At 67.1% G+C, this 17,817-nt stretch overlaps 5 protein-coding genes across 5 annotated transcripts; 3 read left to right on the top strand and 2 right to left on the bottom strand.

Moving 5' to 3' along the window:
- NICN1 (nicolin 1) lies at positions 1-3,407 on the top strand. Its single transcript, XM_027700773.1, has 5 exons — positions 1-252; positions 603-716; positions 1,136-1,207; positions 2,792-2,896; positions 3,032-3,407. The coding sequence occupies exons 1-5, from the start codon at positions 1-3 to the stop codon at positions 3,071-3,073; spliced, it is 585 nt and encodes a 194-aa protein (XP_027556574.1). The 3' UTR covers positions 3,074-3,407.
- Positions 3,408-3,552: 145 nt separating this feature from the next.
- On the top strand, positions 3,553-5,634 carry AMT (aminomethyltransferase). The gene is made up of 8 exons (XM_027700868.1): positions 3,553-3,834; positions 3,909-3,989; positions 4,099-4,230; positions 4,401-4,479; positions 4,601-4,746; positions 4,836-5,016; positions 5,135-5,290; positions 5,400-5,634. Exons 1-8 carry the CDS (start codon positions 3,583-3,585, stop codon positions 5,576-5,578), a joined length of 1,206 nt encoding a protein of 401 aa, XP_027556669.1. The 5' UTR covers positions 3,553-3,582; the 3' UTR covers positions 5,579-5,634.
- Positions 5,635-5,683: 49 nt separating this feature from the next.
- On the bottom strand, positions 5,684-6,651 carry TCTA (T cell leukemia translocation altered). The gene is made up of 2 exons (XM_027700869.1): positions 6,299-6,651; positions 5,684-5,785 (listed from the first exon to the last, which is right to left on the bottom strand). The coding sequence occupies exons 1-2, from the start codon at positions 6,634-6,636 to the stop codon at positions 5,743-5,745; spliced, it is 381 nt and encodes a 126-aa protein (XP_027556670.1). The 5' UTR covers positions 6,637-6,651; the 3' UTR covers positions 5,684-5,742.
- An 815-nt stretch (positions 6,652-7,466) lies between these two features.
- Positions 7,467-15,334, top strand: UBA7 (ubiquitin like modifier activating enzyme 7). Its single transcript, XM_027700867.1, is given in 25 exon segments — positions 7,467-7,484; positions 7,486-7,527; positions 7,529-7,591; positions 7,908-8,042; positions 8,110-8,216; positions 8,386-8,476; positions 8,587-8,728; positions 8,833-8,930; positions 9,047-9,193; positions 9,295-9,453; positions 9,636-9,743; positions 9,822-9,902; positions 9,989-10,144; positions 10,251-10,416; positions 10,494-10,690; positions 10,922-10,986; positions 11,142-11,325; positions 11,431-11,505; positions 11,840-12,026; positions 12,178-12,332; positions 12,419-12,505; positions 12,574-12,765; positions 14,521-14,622; positions 14,701-14,801; positions 15,088-15,334. Coding segments are annotated over 25 exon segments (2,985 nt in total). The 3' UTR covers positions 15,215-15,334.
- A 41-nt stretch (positions 15,335-15,375) lies between these two features.
- On the bottom strand, positions 15,376-16,154 carry INKA1 (inka box actin regulator 1; the record flags this gene model as incomplete). Its single annotated transcript, XM_027700772.1, has 1 exon — positions 15,376-16,154. A coding segment is annotated over one exon (756 nt), but the record flags the coding sequence as incomplete, so codon positions are not given.
- Positions 16,155-17,817: the final 1,663 nt, after the last annotated feature.

The raw sequence follows: 17,817 nt of genomic DNA, 5'->3' as shown, positions 1-17,817 counted from the left end.
ATGCCGGTCCCGGTATGGGGAGGGTGCCGGTCCTGGTATGGGTGTGCCAGTGCGGGGCTGAGGCCGCTGGTCCCGCAGGTGCAGGAGATCGTCTTCAGGAACTTCTACACGGCGTTCCTGAGCGTGCGGGTGCAGCGGCCCGGCCCCGGCGGGTCCCGGCGCTGGGTGACGTGCCTGCGGGACCTGTGCCTGATGCCCTGCCCGCACACCGAGGAGGGCTCCCAGGACTACTTCTGCCTCCACCGACAACAGGTCAGCCCGGACTGATTGTGCCCATGGCATCACCGTCCCCTCTGGGGCTCACCCCTCTTCACCCACGCCCCAGGATGGGTCCTGGGCCCGGAGGCCTGGTGCTGATGCCCCACCAACCACCACGCATACAGCAGAGTGGCAGGTCCTGCGATGCCGTCCTGCCCCTGCCAGCCTCACTCAGCAGCAAGGGTCCCTGTGCCCCACTCAGCCCAGACAGCCACCACAGGGCGATGCTTCCCTCGGGCTCCTTCTGTTTGGGGTGGGTTGGGGGTTTTCTGGAGAATACCCCAAAAGCTGCCCCTGATCAGCACCAGCCCCTGTGGTGACACTCCCTGGCCCTTGCCCCACAGATGCTGTGTGATGTGGACCAGGTGACAGCCATGCGGTTCATCCTGCGACAGCCCTCCCCAGTCTGGCTCCACTTCACCATCGAGGAGCTGCAGATTTTCCCCCCTGGACAGAAGGTGAGCGGATGCTGGTGCTGCCCCACTGCCAGGCGTGGGCAGGGGGCCAGGACAAGCCACTATCCCCAGCCCTGTGCCTGGCATTGCTCCGCACAGCTCCAGGGAGCACACACAGGAGCATGGGTCCGAGTCCTTCACTGGGGCACTTGGGTCCCCTTGTTCTCGAAGGATACTGGGGAAGGGACTGCGCTGTCAGAGGTGGTTGTTTGAGCAGCAGGATGGAGCTGGAGGCTGCTGCATCAAGTTACAGGTTGCAAACAACCACTCCAAACACAAAATTCCCTTTGGTGATGGAAAAGTGACACAACATCCATAGCAATATCACTACGGGTGGGCTCCAAACCCCAGCACACTGCACAGTGTGAGGGATAAAGGTGGGACTGGGGACATCTTTGTGTGACCCTCTGGATCTGTTTCAGAGCCCCCAGAAGGATTTCCCCTCCTGGCTCTCCCAGCTGACCCCTCCGGAGCAGCCAGCCAGCCTGCATGGGGTGAGTGATCCCTGCTGAGGTACTGGGGGGAAGGAGGGACCTGTGTGGGGTGCAAACTGGGAGCATCCCTCGGGGAGCTGCCAGCCCCATCCCTGCCCTGTCAGCTCCAGGCTCCCACCTGGAATACCTGTGGAGCCCTGAAATAACCCAACTTGTGCTGGAAGTAGTTTGCAGGGTTCAGAAGAAAAATATGTCCACGGGGATGTGCGATTTGAGGTGATGATGAAGTGCCTGCCCTCTAGTCTGGGGACAGGAACGTCCCCAAGGGAGCAGTGGGTGCACAGCAAGGCTCAGTAGCAGGTGGGACACGTGGGGATGGGAACAGGGACATCCCTGTGGGAGCAGTGGGTGTGCAGCATTGCTCAGTAGCAGGTGGGACATGTGGGGATGGGAACAGGGGCATCCCCAAGGGAGCTGGTGGGTGCACAGTATTGCTCACCCAGCAGGTGGGAAGTGTGGGGACAAGGACAGAAATGTCACTGTGGGACCAGTGGGTGTGCAGCATGGCTCAGCCAGGAGGTAGGATGCATGGGGACAGGGATGTCCCTGTGGCAGCGGTGGATGCACAGCATTGCTCAGTAGTGGGTGGAACGTGTGGGGACAGGGCGGCCTGGCTGGTCCCCAGCACTTTGCAGAGGGTGTGCCCTAGGGAGCACGTATCCCATTGGGGACAGAATGCAGGCGGAGGGAGATCACAGCAACGGCACGTGTTTACAGCTGGCCAGCCAGATCTGCCTGGCCTGTGGCCTTCGATGGGCAAAGTCCAGGCAGAGCAGGGCTGAGATCTGAGCTGGCTCACCCATGGGAATCTGCTGAATCAGCTGGAGGTGCTACCTGCAGGAGGGTGGCAGAGCACCCAGACCAGCCCAGGCAGTTCTGCCACCTGGCTTTGGTGCTATGGTGCTCATACTGCACCACCAGTGAGGCTCCTGCCGGCCCCAGCAGGTCCAGGAGCCTTGGTCCCTGACCAGCTGTGTGACAGTTTGGGGAGAGCACCCCAAATTGCTTAGAACATGTTCTCCTTGGCAAGGGAAGTCCAGGGGAGATGCCAGGGGTTGCTCTGGGCTTGGCTATTCCCAGCATCACCACAAGGCACCCACCAGCCCGATGCCACAGAGCTGTGCCCCAACTGGGAGAGCTGCTGCTGAGCCCACCAGTCCCACCTGGCTAAAGGTCCCCGGGTTAACCAGCACCTGGGGCCAGGTTTCTGGCCCTGAGCCCAGGGAGCACTTCATAGGGAGGCTGTTGGGAAACTGGGCTGTGTGGTTAGGTTTTTAATCATTAGCCAGTGATTGGCTTTCTGTCCTCATCCTGGCCACCTGCCAGCAGGTAGGCTGTGTTGGCACCACAGCACCAGGGATCAGGGTCAATCAGGGTAACTCACTTCCCCAGATGCTTGTTTTCCTAGAGAAGGAAGCCCTGCTCACCCCATGTTGGGAAACCACCAGCAGGTCGGGAGCATGGACAATAGTGCCCAGCTCCCTGGGGAGCATAGCCATGCAGCCACACCACTGCCCCAACCTGGGGTGACCCAGCCCATTCAAGCCATCCCCTCTCCACGGCATTGTGATCACTTCTTTCCAGGAGCTCCCCGACCCAGAGAAGGTGTCAACAGAGGTCCAGCAAATGTGGGTGCTGACAGAGGTGATCCGGGCTCGCCAGGCAGCCGCCCGCATCGGGCGTTTCGACGTGAGTCCCCCACCCCACTTAGGGGGACCCCAGCCTTGCTGCATGGGGTGGAGGGGCTGCTCCCAGCGGGGTGGGGTTGGGGTGTCCCAGCAGTGACCATGCTGTGCAGACACCGACAGCCCCTCTCTTTCCCAGGTGGATGGCTGCTACGATGTCAACCTGCTTTCCTACACCTGAGCCTGCCGGTGCCACTTGCTGGTGCCAGCTGGAGGGAAGTGCCCATCCGTGCTCCCGGGGCCCAAGTGGACTCCTGTGTTCCCGCCTTGGCCGTCGACCCCGCGGCCCCGAGGGGGTCCCAAGCCCTCCCTGTGCCCATTCCTCGACTCCCCCTGCGCTGTCTGCCAGTGAGGAGCAGCGCTACCGCTCCCGAGCCCCTTGTGAGCCTCTCCCGGGCACGTCCCGCGGGCAGAGCCCGGACCCCACCCCACTCTGCAAGGGGGTGCGGGGGGACCGAGGAGTGCGGGCGTGCTGGGGGGGTCACCTCGGTCACCACTAAAAGCTGCTACGTTGGCCCTGCCTGTGCCTGCCTGTCTCTGGGGGATGGGGGTGGCCGTGCCCGGCGGCCCCGGGGAGGCGGTGCCGGGGGCGGGCCGGGGCGGGGGCCGGGGCCGAGGCCGGGCGGACTCCATGTCCCAAGCTCCCCGGGGCCGGTCCGAGCCGTGCCGGGAGGGAGGAGGAAGAGGAAGATGCTGCGGGCGGGCTGCCGCGCCGCGCTGCCCCGCCGGCCCTCGGGCTCGGCGCCGCGGAGAGGGGCCGGGGGGGCCGCGGCGGAGGGGCTGAAGCAGACGCCGCTGGATGCCCTGCACCGGGCCCGCGGTGGGCGGATGGTGCCGTTCGCCGGCTGGAGCCTCCCGCTGCAGTACGAGCAGGGCCACCTCCAGTCACACCTGCACACCCGCCGGCACTGCTCCCTCTTCGACGTCACCCACATGCTGCAGGTAGCGGGGTCGGGGGGTGGCTGGGGTGGGGGGGTACCCGCACTGCCTCACACCCCCCTCCCGGCCCCTTCCAGACCCTGGTGTACGGCCGGGACCGCGTCAGGTTCATGGAGAGCCTGGTGGTGGGGGACATCGCCGAGCTGAAGCCCGGACAGGTACAGGGCACCGGGCAGGCATTGGGCATCCAGTGGGGTCAGAGGTCCCCGGGATGCCCTGGGAGGGACCAGACAGCCTGCCCATGCTCCCAAGGGCCGCATCCCACAGGGCACCCTGACGCTGCTCACAAACGAGAAGGGCGGCATCACGGACGACCTCATAGTCACCAACACGTCGGAAGATCACCTGTATGTGGTGTCCAACGCCGCCTGTGCTGACAAGGACTTGGCCATCTTCAGGGTATGGGGCTGCCCGAGCCTCGTGGGCGGTGGGGACACGCAGTGGGAATGAGTCTGGCCACCTTTTGGTGACAGCCCTGGCTGCGCAGGGTGAGGTGGCCGTGGCCATGTGTGGGGCTGGCACTGGCCTGGCCTGGCCCCCGTGCTAGCAGCCCGCTGTCACCCTGGCAGGGCAGAGCAGAGGAGCTCCAGGCCACTGGCAGTGACGTCCACGTGGAGGTGTCAGACAATGCGCTGCTGGCTCTGCAAGGTAGCAGGGTCCCCACATGGGCCCGCCCTCCTCTGGGTCCTTGCCCAATGGATGTCAGTGCCCTCCCCACATTCCCCCCCTTCCCTGGGCACTGCCATCTCCCAGCCACCAACCTCCCCAGGTCCCTCCATGGCGCGGGTGCTGCAAGCGGGGCTGTTGGATGACCTGGCCAAGCTCTCCTTCATGAATAGCATCTCCACAACTGTCTTTGGTGTACCGGGCTGCCGGGTCACGCGCTGCGGCTACACCGGCGAGGATGGCGTGGAGGTACCCTGGGAGCTGTGCCAGCACCCCCACCACTGTACCGAGGGAGGGGAAGGCCATGCCCCACTGACCCTGCCCATGTGCCCCTGCAGATCTCGGTGCCTTCAGGGCGGGCAGTGGAGCTGGCCGAGCAGCTGCTGGATGTCCCCGATGTGTGGCTGGCAGGGCTGGCAGCCAGGGACAGCCTGCGCCTGGAGGCCGGGCTCTGCCTCTACGGCAATGACATCGATGAGACCATCACCCCTGCCGAGGCTGGGCTGATGTGGACCTTGGGTATGTCAGGGCCACATACACCTCCTCCTCGGGTTGGGCAGAGAGGCAAGGTGTTCCCAATGGGAGTACAAGGGGACCAGGCAGGCATCACCAACCCTCACCCATCTCTGCCCCGCAGGGAAGCGCCGGCGCACAGCCATGGACTTCCCCGGTGCTGCCGTCATCATGGCACAAGTGAAGGAGAAGCCAAGGCGCAAGCGTGTGGGGCTGACATCGGTGGGACCCGCCATCCGGCCCCACATGGCCATCCTGGGCCCCGAGGGCAGGCCTGTGGGTAGGTGGGGGCAGTGGGGCTGGGTTGGGCACAGCCCCAAACTGTGGCCATGGCAGGGGAGGGTGGTGCTGCCAGCCCCTGCTCACCTCCCCATGTCCTCACGTCCCAGGCACAGTGACCAGCGGCTGCCCCTCGCCCTCCCTGGGCAAGAACATCGCCATGGGCTACGTGGAGGCAGCGCACAGCCGGGCAGGCACCAAGCTCACTGTCGAGGTGCGGAAGAAGCAACACCCAGCCCTCATCACCAAGATGCCCTTTGTGCCCACCCAGTACTACATAGCCAAGTGAGGCCAGTGCCTGCTATGGGCACAGTGCCCCAGCCCCAATAAATGCCCTGTCCCATTCTCCTGGCCTCCTCTGCAATGACAGCGGCGGCGCCAAAGCAAGGGGCAGTGGGTGGGCACAGCACTTTAATGGTGTGGGCAGCGCCCAGCCGACGGTCCTGGTGCTCCTCACTCCCGGTGCGTCTTCGTGGGCTCCACTGCTGGGCCATCCCTGCAAGAGAGGGGCAGTGTGAGGGGGGCTGGGGAAGCACCCTAGAATGGTACCCCAGCACTGGGGCAGGCACTTGCCTGTCTGTGTAGGGCAGGCAGGGCTGGGAAGGCACTTACTGGGGCTTACTGGTCTGGGGTGCGGCTGGGGGGATGCTCACTGGGGGGCACTGGTCTGTCTAGAGGCACAGCTGGAGGGGGCTCTCACTGGGGGACACTGGTCTAGGGGCAGAGCTGGGTGGGGGCACTGGTCTGGAAGTACAGCTTGGGAGGGTGCTGACTGGGGGCACTGAGCCGGTGTCCAGAAGACCCCTCGGACCGTACTGGGCATGGGGGCACTCACTGGGCTGTACTGGTGCAGGGGTGCAGTCAGGAGAGCGAGCGTTCACTGGGGGGCACTGGATGGGCGTTGCTCGGACGGCGCTGGCCGGGCGCGGCGGGGCTCGCAGCGCGGAGGGGGCCGGACCGGGGCCGCGGTGGGTGAGCGGTTTTGGGCCCGGTAGCGGTCGGGACTCACCGGGGCGGGCAGTGCCGCTCGGCGGCGCCGTTCCGTCCGGCCGGGCCGGCGGGGGACAGGGAGTGCGCGCGGGGCCGGGCGGGCGCGGGCCCGGAGGCGGTGCCGGAGCCGGGAGAGCGGCGGGCGGCGGGGCCGGTGCGGTAGCAGAGAGCGGCCACCGCCCCGCCGTAGGCGCGCCAGGCCAGGCGGACGCCCAGCAGGCTGAGGCCCAGCCAGAGCAGCAGCAGCTGGCACAGCGCGGCCCGCACGTCCTGCGCCGCCCACTCGGCCGCCAGCTCCCGGCCCAGCGCCGCCAGCGCCCGCCACGGCGGCTGCCAGCCCGCCGCCACCGCCGCCATGGCCGCGGGAACGGGACGGGCGGGGCTCCGGGGGCGGGGCTAGAGATAGGGCGGGGCTACCCGGGGGCGGAGCCACCGCCGCCGTGGCCGCGGGGAACGGGGCGGGCGGGGCTCCGGGGGGACGGCGCTACCCGAGGGGGCGTGGCCGCCGCCAGCCAGTCCCCTATCGCGACCGGGGAGCGTGGCCTCCGGGATGACACTCCCCGGGGCGGGGCCTGCCCGGTGGGCGAAGCTGCCATGGCGGGAAGCGACGGGGACCCGCGGTACTCGCGGCAGTTGTGAGTACGGGGATGGCACTGGAACGGCACCGGGGCAGGGGCAGGAGGAGGGCGGGGGCGGCGCGCCCCCAGGCCCCACTGCCGGCCCCCGGGCCCCGCTGACACCCCCCGCCGCTACCCGCAGGTACGTGCTGGGCGGCGGCGCGCGGCGGCTGCCCGGTGCGGCGGTGCTGGTGTCGGGGCTCCGCGGGACCGGAGCGCAGGTGGCGACGGCGCTGGTGCTGTCGGGGACTGGGCGCGTCGTCCTGCACGATCGCGACGCCGCCTGCGCGGCCGACCGCGCCCACCAGGTACCGGCGGGGCCGGGCGGGGCTCCCGGTAATGGGTACAGGTGTGGGTTCACTGTGACAGGTACAGGCACAGGTGAGGGTCTCATAGCAGGTACGAGGGGAAATGCCGGCAGCAGGTACGGATATGGGTGGGGAGCCTGGTAACAGGTATGGACAGAGGTCCCACTAATATGTACTGGTATGGGTGGACGTCACAGTGATTGATTACAGGTATGGATGGGGGTCCCCATAACATATATGAGTATAGACAGGGGTCCTGATTATGGGTACAGACCCAGGTGGGGATCCCAGTACTCAGTACAAGTATGGACGGGAATCCCCATAATGGATACAGGCAGGGTTCCCAGTAATGGGCACAAGTTTGGATGGAGGCCCCATGACATACAGGTAACAGACAGGGGTCTTGGTATGAGTGCAGACCCATGGGGGTCCCAGTACCAGGTATGGGTATGGGTGGAGGTCACAGTAATGGGTGCAGATGCAGATGGGGGATCCCTGTTGCAGGTATGAGTACAGGGTGAGGGGGCTCTCAGTAACAGGTACAGGTTGGGAGTCCTGGTAAGGCTCAGGGTGCCCTCATTGTCACAGGTAGGATCCTCAGCAGAGGCCCCCTCACCAGTGCAGACAGGGCCCTGTGGAGCACCCCAGTGTGGTGACTGCACCCCAAAACTGCAGGGTGCCCCACCACCTGTCCACTCTGCAGTTCCTCCTGGGGCAGAGCGATGAGGGCCAGAACCGTGCTGAGGCATCCCAGCGAGTCCTGGCTGAGCTGAACCCCGGTGTGGTGGTGGAGGCTCACACCGGGGAGCTGTCGGAGGCCTTCCTCGCCTCCTTCCAGGTGAGCCTGTGTCCCCATGCCCTGGGGTCCCTTGGGATGGTGACATCCACTGATAGTCCTGGCACAGGTGGTGGTGCTGACTGAGTCGCCGCTGGAGGAGCAGCTCCGCGTTGGGGACTTCTGCCATGCTCAGGGCATCTGCTTCATTGTGGCCGATGCCAAGGGGCTGGCAGGGTAAGGGGTCTCTGCCATGGGGCCCTGCCACTGGCTCCAAGTCACCTTATCCCCAGAGCTCCCAGCCCTGTGCTGCAGTCCCCATCCTGCTGGCCCAGGCAGGATCTGGCAGTGCTGGGGCAGCTTGACGAGGCAGCTTCTCCAGCAAAGCCCCATCGGTCCTCTCCAGGCAGCTGTTCTGTGACTTTGGGGAACACTTCATCATTGATGACCCGGCAGAAGGGGACCCAGTGTGTGCCACCGTGCAGCACATCTCCCAGGTAGAACAGAGGGCAGCCCCCACTGGGTCCCCCAAAATGCTGCTGCCCCTCTGCTGGCTCTGTGCCACCCTAGACCAGTCCCCCACCCTCACATCCCTTCCCCTCCTCAGGGCAACCCAGGAGTGGTGACATACATGGGGACAGAGGACAGCCACGGCCACCTGTTCTGCGATGGTGACCTGGTGACGTTTTCTGGCGTGGAGGGGATGACAGAGCTGAATGACCGGGAGCCTGTCCCTGTGCATGTGCTGGGTGAGACCCCTGGGGGGTCCCGGCTGCCCTGGCTCAGGATTGGGGACCTCACTGGGCCCTTGGTGGTGACCCTGACGTGATGTCCACGCCCATCTCATCCCCAGATGCCTTCAGGCTGGAAATTGGTGATACCAGCTCCTTCTCACCCTACCGCCGCGGGGGCCTGGTTTCAGAGGTGCGGCAACCCCAGGAGTGTTCCTACGTAAGTCCCCCTCGGCCCCGGGGTGCTGCTGCCTGGGCTGGGGCATCACTGTGCTGTGCTGTGCCGTGCCCGGCCCTGGGGAAGCACTCACCCAATCCCCGGCACTGTGCCGGCAGGAGCCCCTGTGCCAGGCACTCGAGGAGCCCAAGATCCAGGTGGCAAATCCCGAGGAACTGCCACGCAGCCGCAGCCTGCACATCGCCTTCCGGGCCCTTCATGCATTTCGCAGGGAGCAGGGCCACCTGCCCCGGCCCCGGGTGCTGGTGAGTCCCTGTCCTGCCCCTGCCCAACTCCCGGCCCCTCACCACTCTGCCGGGGGCTCCCCTCACCCCTCTGCCGGCTCCCCTCACCCCTCTGCCCGCAGGCGGATGCCGAGCGGGTGCTGGAGCTGGCGCGGAGCCTGGGGACGCAGCAGGGTTCCCTGGATGAGGACATCGTGCGCGCCTTTGCCTGCGTGAGCGCGGGGGACCTGTGCCCCGTGGCCGCCGTCGTCGGGGCGTTGGCAGCCCAGGAGGTGCTGAAGGTGAGCGGGGGCGGGGGTCCCACCCCTGCGGTCCCGTCGGCCACGGCTGTTCACTGGCGTTTGGTGGCCACGAGAGGGCACTTGCTGCCCGCCTGGGGACGCTGGGACGGGCAGCAGGGCTGGGGCGGGGTGGGGGGGGGAACACCGCGCTGGCCACCAGCTGACAGGGCCGTTCGCCCCAGGCCATCACTAGGAAGTTCCTGCCCCTGGACCAGTGGTTGTACTTCGATGCCCTCGAGTGCCTGGCGATGGCGGGAGCCGCGCAGCTGACGGAGGTGGACTGTGCTCCGGTGAGACCCCCTGCCCAGCCCCTCCCGGTGCCTGGGGTGCCGTGGCCGCTGCGCTTACACGGCTCCTCATCCCGGCAGAGAGGCTCTCGCTACGACGGCCAGATCGCCGCCTTCGGGGCCAACTTCCAGGAGCAGCTGGGTCGCCAGAAGTACCTGGTGGTGAGCTGGGGCAGGGGCCACAGCGCTGGGAGGCTGTGGAGCATCCAAACAGCAGGTGGGGAGCTGCAGCTGCTCTGCCCTGGCAGGTGGGAGCCGGCGCCATCGGCTGTGAGTTGCTGAAAAACTTTGCCATGATGGGGCTGGCGGCAGGGCCGGGCGGGGAACTCATCGTCACCGACATGGACGCTGTTGCCCTCTCCAACCTCCATCGGCAGTTTCTCTACCGCTCAGCAGATATATCGGTGAGGTGGCGTGAGGCAGGGACTGAGTTCCCTCTGAAGGGCATCTTGGCTGTCCCAGGAGCTGCAGGGGGAAGAAGTGCTGACTATCCCCTCTCTGCCCTGGTAGGAGCCTAAGTCGGTGGTGGCCGCGAAGGCTGTGCAGCGAATGAACCCCCACGTCAGGGTGACAGCTCAGCAGAACCAGGTGGGACCTGCCACCGAGCCACTCTATGGGGACGACTTCTTCCGGCGCCTGGACGGTGTCACCAGCGCCCTGGACACAATGGAGGCCCGTGAGTGCTGGGAAGGGGAAAGGGGCTGAGCCCCTGGACGTGCCCCCTGGCTCCCCAGCATTCCTGGCTCCCTGCAGGCACCTACTTGGAGAGCTGCTGCCTCCGATGCCGCACACCACTGGTGGACTCAGGCACGGAGGGGCCACGGGGAAACGTGCTGCCCATGGTGCCACACCTGACCAAGCCTCTGGAGCCGGGCGGGACCCCCAGGGATGGCACCTTTGCCCCCTGCACCCTGCGGTACTTCCCCCGCACCATCCAGCACACACTGCAGGTAGGCTGAGCCGCCCTGGCCACAGCACCCAGCAAGGAGGCACCGGGACCTTTGTCTTCCTTCCCTGTTTCCCCTCCAGCAGTGGGCCACAGGCAGGATACAGCCCCAGCTGCTTCCTGCTGGTAGCCTGAGTGCTGCTGCTGGCCCTGCCATAGTCTCTTCGTCCTACTGGGTTTGGACTGGGGGCCATGAGAGGGGTTCCTGTGCTCAACACCCACTCTCCCTCCACAGTGGGCCCGTGATGAGTTTGAGGGGCTTTTCCAGCTGCCTGCAGAGCACATCAACCGGTTCATGGAGTGAGTAGGCTTGGGGGCTGTGACACCGGGAGAGGAGCTGCCAGCTCTGCCACGGCACTGCTGGGGCTGGGGAGAGGATGCCAGACTGCTGCATCCCACCCAGGTGTCCTGTGGGATTGCTCTCAGGCCAGCATCAGCAGTGCCTGGTTTTACAGAGACCCAGCTTTCCTGGAGCAGCTGCCAGCGGGGAAGGCCCTGAAGGTCCTGGAGCAGGTGGGGGACAGGCTGCGGGAGCGGCCGCGGGACTGGCGGGACTGTGTGCTCTGGGCACGCCGGCACTGGCAGAGCCGCTACCACGATGCCATCGCCCAGCTGCTGCACATCTACCCCCCGGAGCATGTGAGCCCAGTGCCCATGGGGCTGGCACCCCTGCACCCCTTCCAGCCGCCTCGCTGTAGCCAGGGGCACACATCCCTGGGCCTGACTCTTCTCTCCCTGTTCCAGGAAACCAGCCCGGGTGTCCCCTTCTGGACAGGGGACAAGAGCTGTCCCCATCCGCTGACATTCAACCCCGAGAATGTGAGTGCAGGGAGAGCTGCGGGGTCCCTCACGGGGACAGTGTGGGCTGAGGGAGAGCCGAGCCTGTGCCAGGGGTACAGGGATGCTGGACTGTGGTTGTGCTCCATCTGCCACAGTCTGTCCAGGGCTGACAGGTCCTGGGCTGGGTCTGTCCTTGTCCCGTGGTCAGCAAGGGCACTGCTGCATGTGCTCTGTGGCCTGAGGAGAAGAGGCTCCTCCATCTCCACCTTGGGACAAAGCCAGACTGTTCTACCAGTTCGGGGCAGTGCAGGCAGCCTTTGGCTGTGTGGGACCACCCCAGCAAGATGTCCCATGGCCCCATTCTGCCCTGCAGGACACCCACCTGGACTATATCCTGGCCACTGCCCACCTCTTTGCCCAAGTATACAGGGTGCCACCATGCAGGGACCGGAGAGCCGCTCAGGACATCCTCCACAGTGTGGTCCTGCCACCCTCTGCACCCCAGGAAGGGCTTCAGATCCCCCTCACGGAGGAGCAGGAGGAGGCACAGAAGCCCACAGGTGAGGCTCCTCACACTCCTTGGTCCCCTCAGGCATGTCCCCAGGTCCCTCAGTCCAGCCTGGTGGCAGTGGGGCTGCAACTGCTCCTCCCTGCTCCAGCATCCAGCAGGACCTGGACCGAAGTGGGGGCACTGTGCCGTGCCCCTTGCAGTGCCACAGTGCAGGGGTACCACACCAAGGGTCCCTGTGCCCCCAGACCACAGGCAGGTGACAGAGCTTATCCAGGACCTGGTGCAGCAGAGACAGGAGCTGGTGGGGCATGAGGAGGCGCAAGTGCCCCTGATGGAGCCCATCCACTTTGAGAAGGTACCGAAGCCGGGCAGATGGCCCTGCTCAGCTTGGGGGGTTGATGTACCCATAGGATGCTCATGTCCCCACACTCTTCCCCACAGGACAACGATATCCACGTGGACTTTATCACTGCAGCATCCAACCTGCGTGCGGAGAACTATGGCATCCCCCCCACCGACTGGCTGACGGTGAGAGGGGCGGCTCATGGGGTCCCTGTCCTGGGCGAGGCAGCTGGTGACACCCCTCCTCTCCTTAGAGCAAGCGGATCGCCGGGCGCATCGTGCCTGCCATCATCACCACCACGGCAGCCGTGGCTGGGCTGGCGTGCTTGGAGGTCTACAAGCTGGTGTGGGGGTGCCAGGACCTCAGCTGCTACCGCAACAGCAACATCTCCCTGTCCAACTGCCTGCTGCTCCGCCGCATCCCGCCCCCGCCGCCCACCTACTGGGTAGGGCCCTCTCCCTGGGGGCAGCACAGGTGGGGGACACCTAGGGGCTGGTGGCATCTGCGGTGGGACAATGTCAGGGAGAGCCAGGAGCAAGGGGCAGCCCTGGTTGTAGCACTACAGCAATGGTTCCGGGTGTCATAGTGGGTCGGGAACGCTGCCCGACAGCTGGGAACCAGCTCCTTCCTATGGCTGCCCCTCAGCACTGAGCTGCTGCCACTGTCCCACCCGCCCCAGCTTAGGGCCCAACCGGGATGCTCTGGGGTGCCCATGGGGTGAGGCAGTCCCGCTGCCCCACGGCGGGCCCCATCGTGAGCCCCACGGCCAGGGGTGGCAGTCCGCTGCAGACGCGCACATCTGGCTTATGGAAACCAGCTGCAGCAGCCAGAAAGCAGCTGGCACCGGGCCGGGAAGGGCCGCCCGGGGGGAGCGGGGCCGGGGGTCCCAGCGGTGGGGGGCCAGGGAGGGAGAGCGGGGGCGGGGGCAGGCCCAGATTGGGACCGTCTGGGCTATAGAGGCCCCTTTGTCTGGGGGTTTATGGCGTGCAAGGCAGCCCTTCCGGCACGGCAGGAAGCGCCGATTGGAACCAGATTGGCCCGGGGGGCCCAGGGCCGGGGGCAGGAAGAGGGGGAGGGAGGCGACTCCACTGCCTTGCCGACTCCAGCACCACTTTGGACTGACGGCTGCCCCACAGCTCTCTTGTGCCCTGTGGGCTGCCCAGCCTTGTGCCATCCTGGCCAAGGTGCCCCTGGGTTGGCACTGTCCCTGGATGGAGGATGTTGCTGGGACTGGCCATGCCCTTAGGTCCCTGCAGCAGCACCTGGCACCTTCATGTCCCATGGTGAGGACACCCAGCGTGACATTTCACCCCCAGCTGCTTGGCCGTGGTGGGAGCACATGTCCCCCAGGCTCACTTGGTGTGACCTGTGTCCCCAAAGGGGCCTGGGGAGCCCACCTTTGGGGCAGTGCAGAGGCATGTGCTTCTCAGGGCCAGAAGGATGTGTTTTCAGGGTGCTGGGATGGGCAATGGCATTCCCTCCTCACTGGGCAGTCACTGCCCTGGTGAGGATGGGGTTAAGCCCTTCCCAGCCCGGTGGGATAAGTGCAGGCAGCAGAAGGCGGAGGTGAGAAGGCAGCAGAAGGCAGGAGAAGGCAGGAGGGAGAGTGACCAGGTGTGAACACCCCTCCCGAGCAGGGCCAGGGCCAGGCGGGCAGGGCTGGCAGTGCCTGCGGCGAGGGCAGATGGCCGGGCAGCCCTGCCAGACGGTGCGGGGCCGCATCCGGCACTTGGCCCCGGGCTTGGCGCCGCACTGGCCTCCTCGGGCTGGAGCTGGGGTCGGGGGGCCACGGGCTTGAGAAGAGGTGATTGTGTGGGGCTGGGCAGCACTTCAATGGCCCTTTGTGTGCCCGTCCTGGCCTGGGGCTGGGGGTAGTGCCGGCCCTACACCGACCCCGACCCCTACAGTGGACCCCAGCAGTGCTGGAGGGACAGTTGTGGCCCCAACTGCCCCTGGACCTCAGCAGTGCTGAGGGGACATTTCTGTCCCTGGCTGCCCCTGGACACCAGCAATGCTCGTGGGACAGCTGTGTCTTCATTTCCCACAGGGGACCACCATTCTCCCCCTGTCCCCTGACCGGTCCTTTTGCCTGCCCTGATGTCCCCCAGCCCTCATGCCACACCAGTCTCTGCCCCATGGGGTTGGGCAGCCAAGATACGGGGTGCCAGTGCTGGCTGCAATCCCTTGTTCCCCCTCACAGTACTGCGGGCGTGAATGGAGCTGCTGGGACCGGCTGGAGATGAGGGCAGTCAGCGCAGACGGGCAGGCAATGACAGTGCAGGAGGTGCTGGACTGGCTGCAGGTGAGCCCAGTGCCAGCAGCACCCAATCAGGTCACCCTGGGGGTTACAGGGACAGATCGTGACACCCACCTCTTGCAGAGGACACATGGCTGGACTGTGACCACGCTCCTGCACGGTGACACCGTACTCTACAACAAGGGAGACGATGAAGAGACACGGGCTCGGCAACAGGCACAGAGGTAGGTCCCCGGCTCCAGGGCCAATCCTGCCCAGGGCGGGGGCTTTCAGCCCCCTCTCCCTCCATCCTGAGCTGCTCCAGCTGCAGTGCAGCTCCCAGCCAGCTGCTGGATAAACATCCTGCCGGCAGCGCTTCCCGTGGCAGGACCCCTGCCCGGCCCCTTGCTGACGGCCCCTGTGTCCCACCAGCCTGGCCAGACACCCCTGAGGGGCCCAAGGCACCCCCAGGCGCCCAGCCAGCCTTGGAGGGCAAGCCAGTGTCCCCAAAACCCCCTTTCCCTGCTACAGGTTATCAGAGATCTTGGAGGGTGCCGGGATGCCGCAGCAGCAGGACCTGGAGCTGCATTATGTGTGCGAGGGAGAGGATGCTGAGGATGAAGATAAGCGTCCTCCTCTCCTCTGCTCCCTACCTTGAGCAAGGGGCCGGCACTTCCTGCCCCACGCAATAAAAGCTGCAGGAACCACTGTTGCAAAAACTCCCTTCTTGCCCCTGCCCAGAGTCGGGGCACAGGCACCCCCCTTGATAAAGGCTGCAGTGCCCACACCGTACAAAACCGGGGTTTATTTACAGGGAGGGGGTGCGGGCGGCAGCAGCGGGGCTAAATGTAGCCGATAACGTCGTTGCAGATGATGGGCTGGCGGCTGCGGCTGTTCATCAGGGCGGTGAAGCGGTGGAAGTCCGTGGCCAGCTGGGTGATGTTGCTGTGGGACTGGTGAAAGCAGGCACCCTTGGGCTGCCCCCCCAGCCCCAGCGGGCAGGAGAAACGCTTGGTGGCATCGCGGCCCCCTGGCCGGGCACCCTCGGCCGCCCGGGGCCGGGCCATGTTGGCCAGCTTGCGGCGAACATTGCCCGAGAGGCTGAGCAGGAAGGCGGGGGGCTTGGCCAACCGGCGGGAGGGCTCGGCGGGGGCTCGGCGCCGCGGCTCGGCGCCCACCTCGGGCAGGTCCATCCAGTTCTCCACCAGGTCAGCAAAGCAGTTGTCGCCCAGCACCAGGGGCTGCCGGTTCCGGCTCTGCGACAGCAGCGCTACGGTCCAGTCCTGTGTGTCGGCGGGCTCCAGGGCCCGCCACTGCTCCAGGCAGGCGTCCGAGGTGGATTTGGGGCGGGCACGGCGGGCGGGGACGGGCGGCGGGGCGGCGGGGCCGGCGGAGAGCCGGTGTGCCCGCTGGCAGGGCAGCAGGTGCCGGCGCCGCACGGGCACCTCCTCCTCCCGCCACGTGCCCCCCGACGCCTCCGAGTACCCCGAGTCGAACTCCAGGCTGCGCTCGCTGGCCGGGGGGGAGCGGGCGGCCGGGCCCCCCCCGTCCTCCTCCTCGCCGCCCGGATCCAGGCTGCAGGCCGAGTCCGCCGCCGAGCCGGGGCGTGGGGCACGGGGGGCCGGCCCCGGCGCCCCTCCGGCGTGGTGCGGGGCCTGCCGCGTGCTGTGCATGTGCGCCCGCGGCGCCGCCCCTGCTTCGCGCCGGCACCACTGCAGGGAAAGGGCACAATCAGCACAGTGGTCCCCACTGTCCCCAGCCAGCACCGCCACCTCCCATCCCACCCCGCGCCCCCCGCCCCGGCTCGGGGGGGCTTTGCTGGCGCAATAGGCGCGCAGCAGGGTGCGGGGAGCGGGTGCAGGTCCCGTCTTGCCCGCAGCCCCGGGCCCCGCTTTCCTGCGGCTCCTGCGCGGAGCCGGCCGGCGTGCAGCGGCATGTCGGGTGAGCAAGCAGGCACCCAGCCCCGGCCGTGCCTGCGGGAAATGACAGAGGGCCACGGCACGTAGGAGCGGGTGCTCCACTGCCCCCCCGCCGGCCCCTGGAGTCCTCCCGGCCTGGTGGGGAGGCAGCCGGAACACCCCTCCGGCAGAACCCCACTCGGTGGCACAGGGCCAGCGGCAGCCCCAGGGCACCCGCGGGTGCCGGGGTGGGGCACTCGCCCCGTGCGTTGGCAGGGCCACCCACCCAAACCGTGCCCTCACGCTGGGGACACCCCAGGTGACGTCACGGTGCAGCCAGGCCATTGCTCAGTGCCAGAGACCACCAAACACCGCGGAATACAGGGGGCCGAGGCAGCCAGGGCTGAACGGAGCGCGGCCAGGCAGGCGCTGGAAGGGCCGCCTGGCTCCCGCAGCCGGGCCGCTCCTCACTCTTGAATTCCTATTGTCTGAACCCAAAAGCAGGGTGTTACGTCCGCTTTCCTTTCCGCGCTGGAGTCGCGGGAAGCTGAGTGTGCAGGAGGGATCGCTCCCGTGGACGGATAATCCTGTCCCCTCTGCCTGTCCCTGACAGACCCTCTAGCAGGGCTGTCCCAGTCCATGTCCCCGCTCCGGTCCCTGTCCCCCTCTCCGCAGGCTGGGACCCTCTCATCCAGCCCTACTGGCAACGTGCCACCGCCCCGAGCTGCCCAGTCCCGCCGCTGGCCGGGAACGTAGGGGCAGCCGGCTGTTGGGCGCTGGGTAGGCATGTGGCAGGCCCAGGGGAGCCAAAGGGCCACCCTGTCACCGCCGTCCTTTGGGGCAGCCCAGATTGGGCGGCAGGGTGGCAGCTCCGGGGGGACTGTGCCGCTGGCACCCTGACAGCTGGACACTGTCGTGTCCCCACCGCCACTCGTGTCCCACCAGTCGGCCCCGTCCCCCGCGCCGCCTTGGCCTCGCGTGTGATGTCACGGCGCTGATGTCACCGACGGCGCCCGGACGTCACGGCAATGCCTCGGTGGGGCGGCGGGGCGCGGGCACGGTGGTCCCGTCCCGTCCCGGTGCTCGCGGCGGCACTCACCCGGTCGGCGCCGAGCTCGTCCGGGCGGGCGCTGTGCATGCCCGGTCCTGCTCCCGGCCCCGCTCCCGGTGCTGTCGGTGTCGGTGCCGGCGGCGGAGCGGCAGCAGCAGCAGCAGCGGACGGAGCGCCCGGCCGTGCCCGCCGCCTCCCGGCGCTGCCCGGCGGCCCCGCCCCGCCCCGCCCCGGCCAATGGGGCCGCCGTAACGTGAGCCCGGCCCGCACCGGCACCGGCACCGCCGCCCCGGGGCCCCGCCCCGCCCCCGG

The sequence above is a fragment of the Neopelma chrysocephalum genome, unplaced genomic scaffold (genome assembly GCF_003984885.1).
Source record: "Neopelma chrysocephalum unplaced genomic scaffold, ASM398488v2 Primary Assembly neopelma1_147, whole genome shotgun sequence".
In the NCBI taxonomy this organism is placed as follows: Eukaryota; Metazoa; Chordata; class Aves; order Passeriformes; family Pipridae; genus Neopelma; species Neopelma chrysocephalum.
Note: the sequence above shows the minus strand (reverse complement) of the source record. Positions and strands in the feature narration are given on the sequence as shown.

Coding starts and splice junctions, on each gene's coding strand:
- NICN1 (XM_027700773.1), top strand. CDS start 1: ATGCCGGTCCCGGTATGGGGAGGGTGCCGGTCCTGGTATGGGTGTGCC. Junction 717..1,135: donor TTTTCCCCCCTGGACAGAAG/GTGAGCGGATGC, acceptor GATCTGTTTCAG/AGCCCCCAGAAGGATTTCCC. Junction 2,897..3,031: donor CCCGCATCGGGCGTTTCGAC/GTGAGTCCCCCA, acceptor TCTCTTTCCCAG/GTGGATGGCTGCTACGATGT.
- AMT (XM_027700868.1), top strand. CDS start 3,583: ATGCTGCGGGCGGGCTGCCGCGCCGCGCTGCCCCGCCGGCCCTCGGGC. Junction 3,835..3,908: donor ACGTCACCCACATGCTGCAG/GTAGCGGGGTCG, acceptor GGCCCCTTCCAG/ACCCTGGTGTACGGCCGGGA. Junction 3,990..4,098: donor CCGAGCTGAAGCCCGGACAG/GTACAGGGCACC, acceptor CGCATCCCACAG/GGCACCCTGACGCTGCTCAC.
- TCTA (XM_027700869.1), bottom strand. CDS start 6,636: ATGGCGGCGGTGGCGGCGGGCTGGCAGCCGCCGTGGCGGGCGCTGGCG. Junction 5,786..6,298: donor GAGCGGCACTGCCCGCCCCG/GTGAGTCCCGAC, acceptor CCTCTCTTGCAG/GGATGGCCCAGCAGTGGAGC.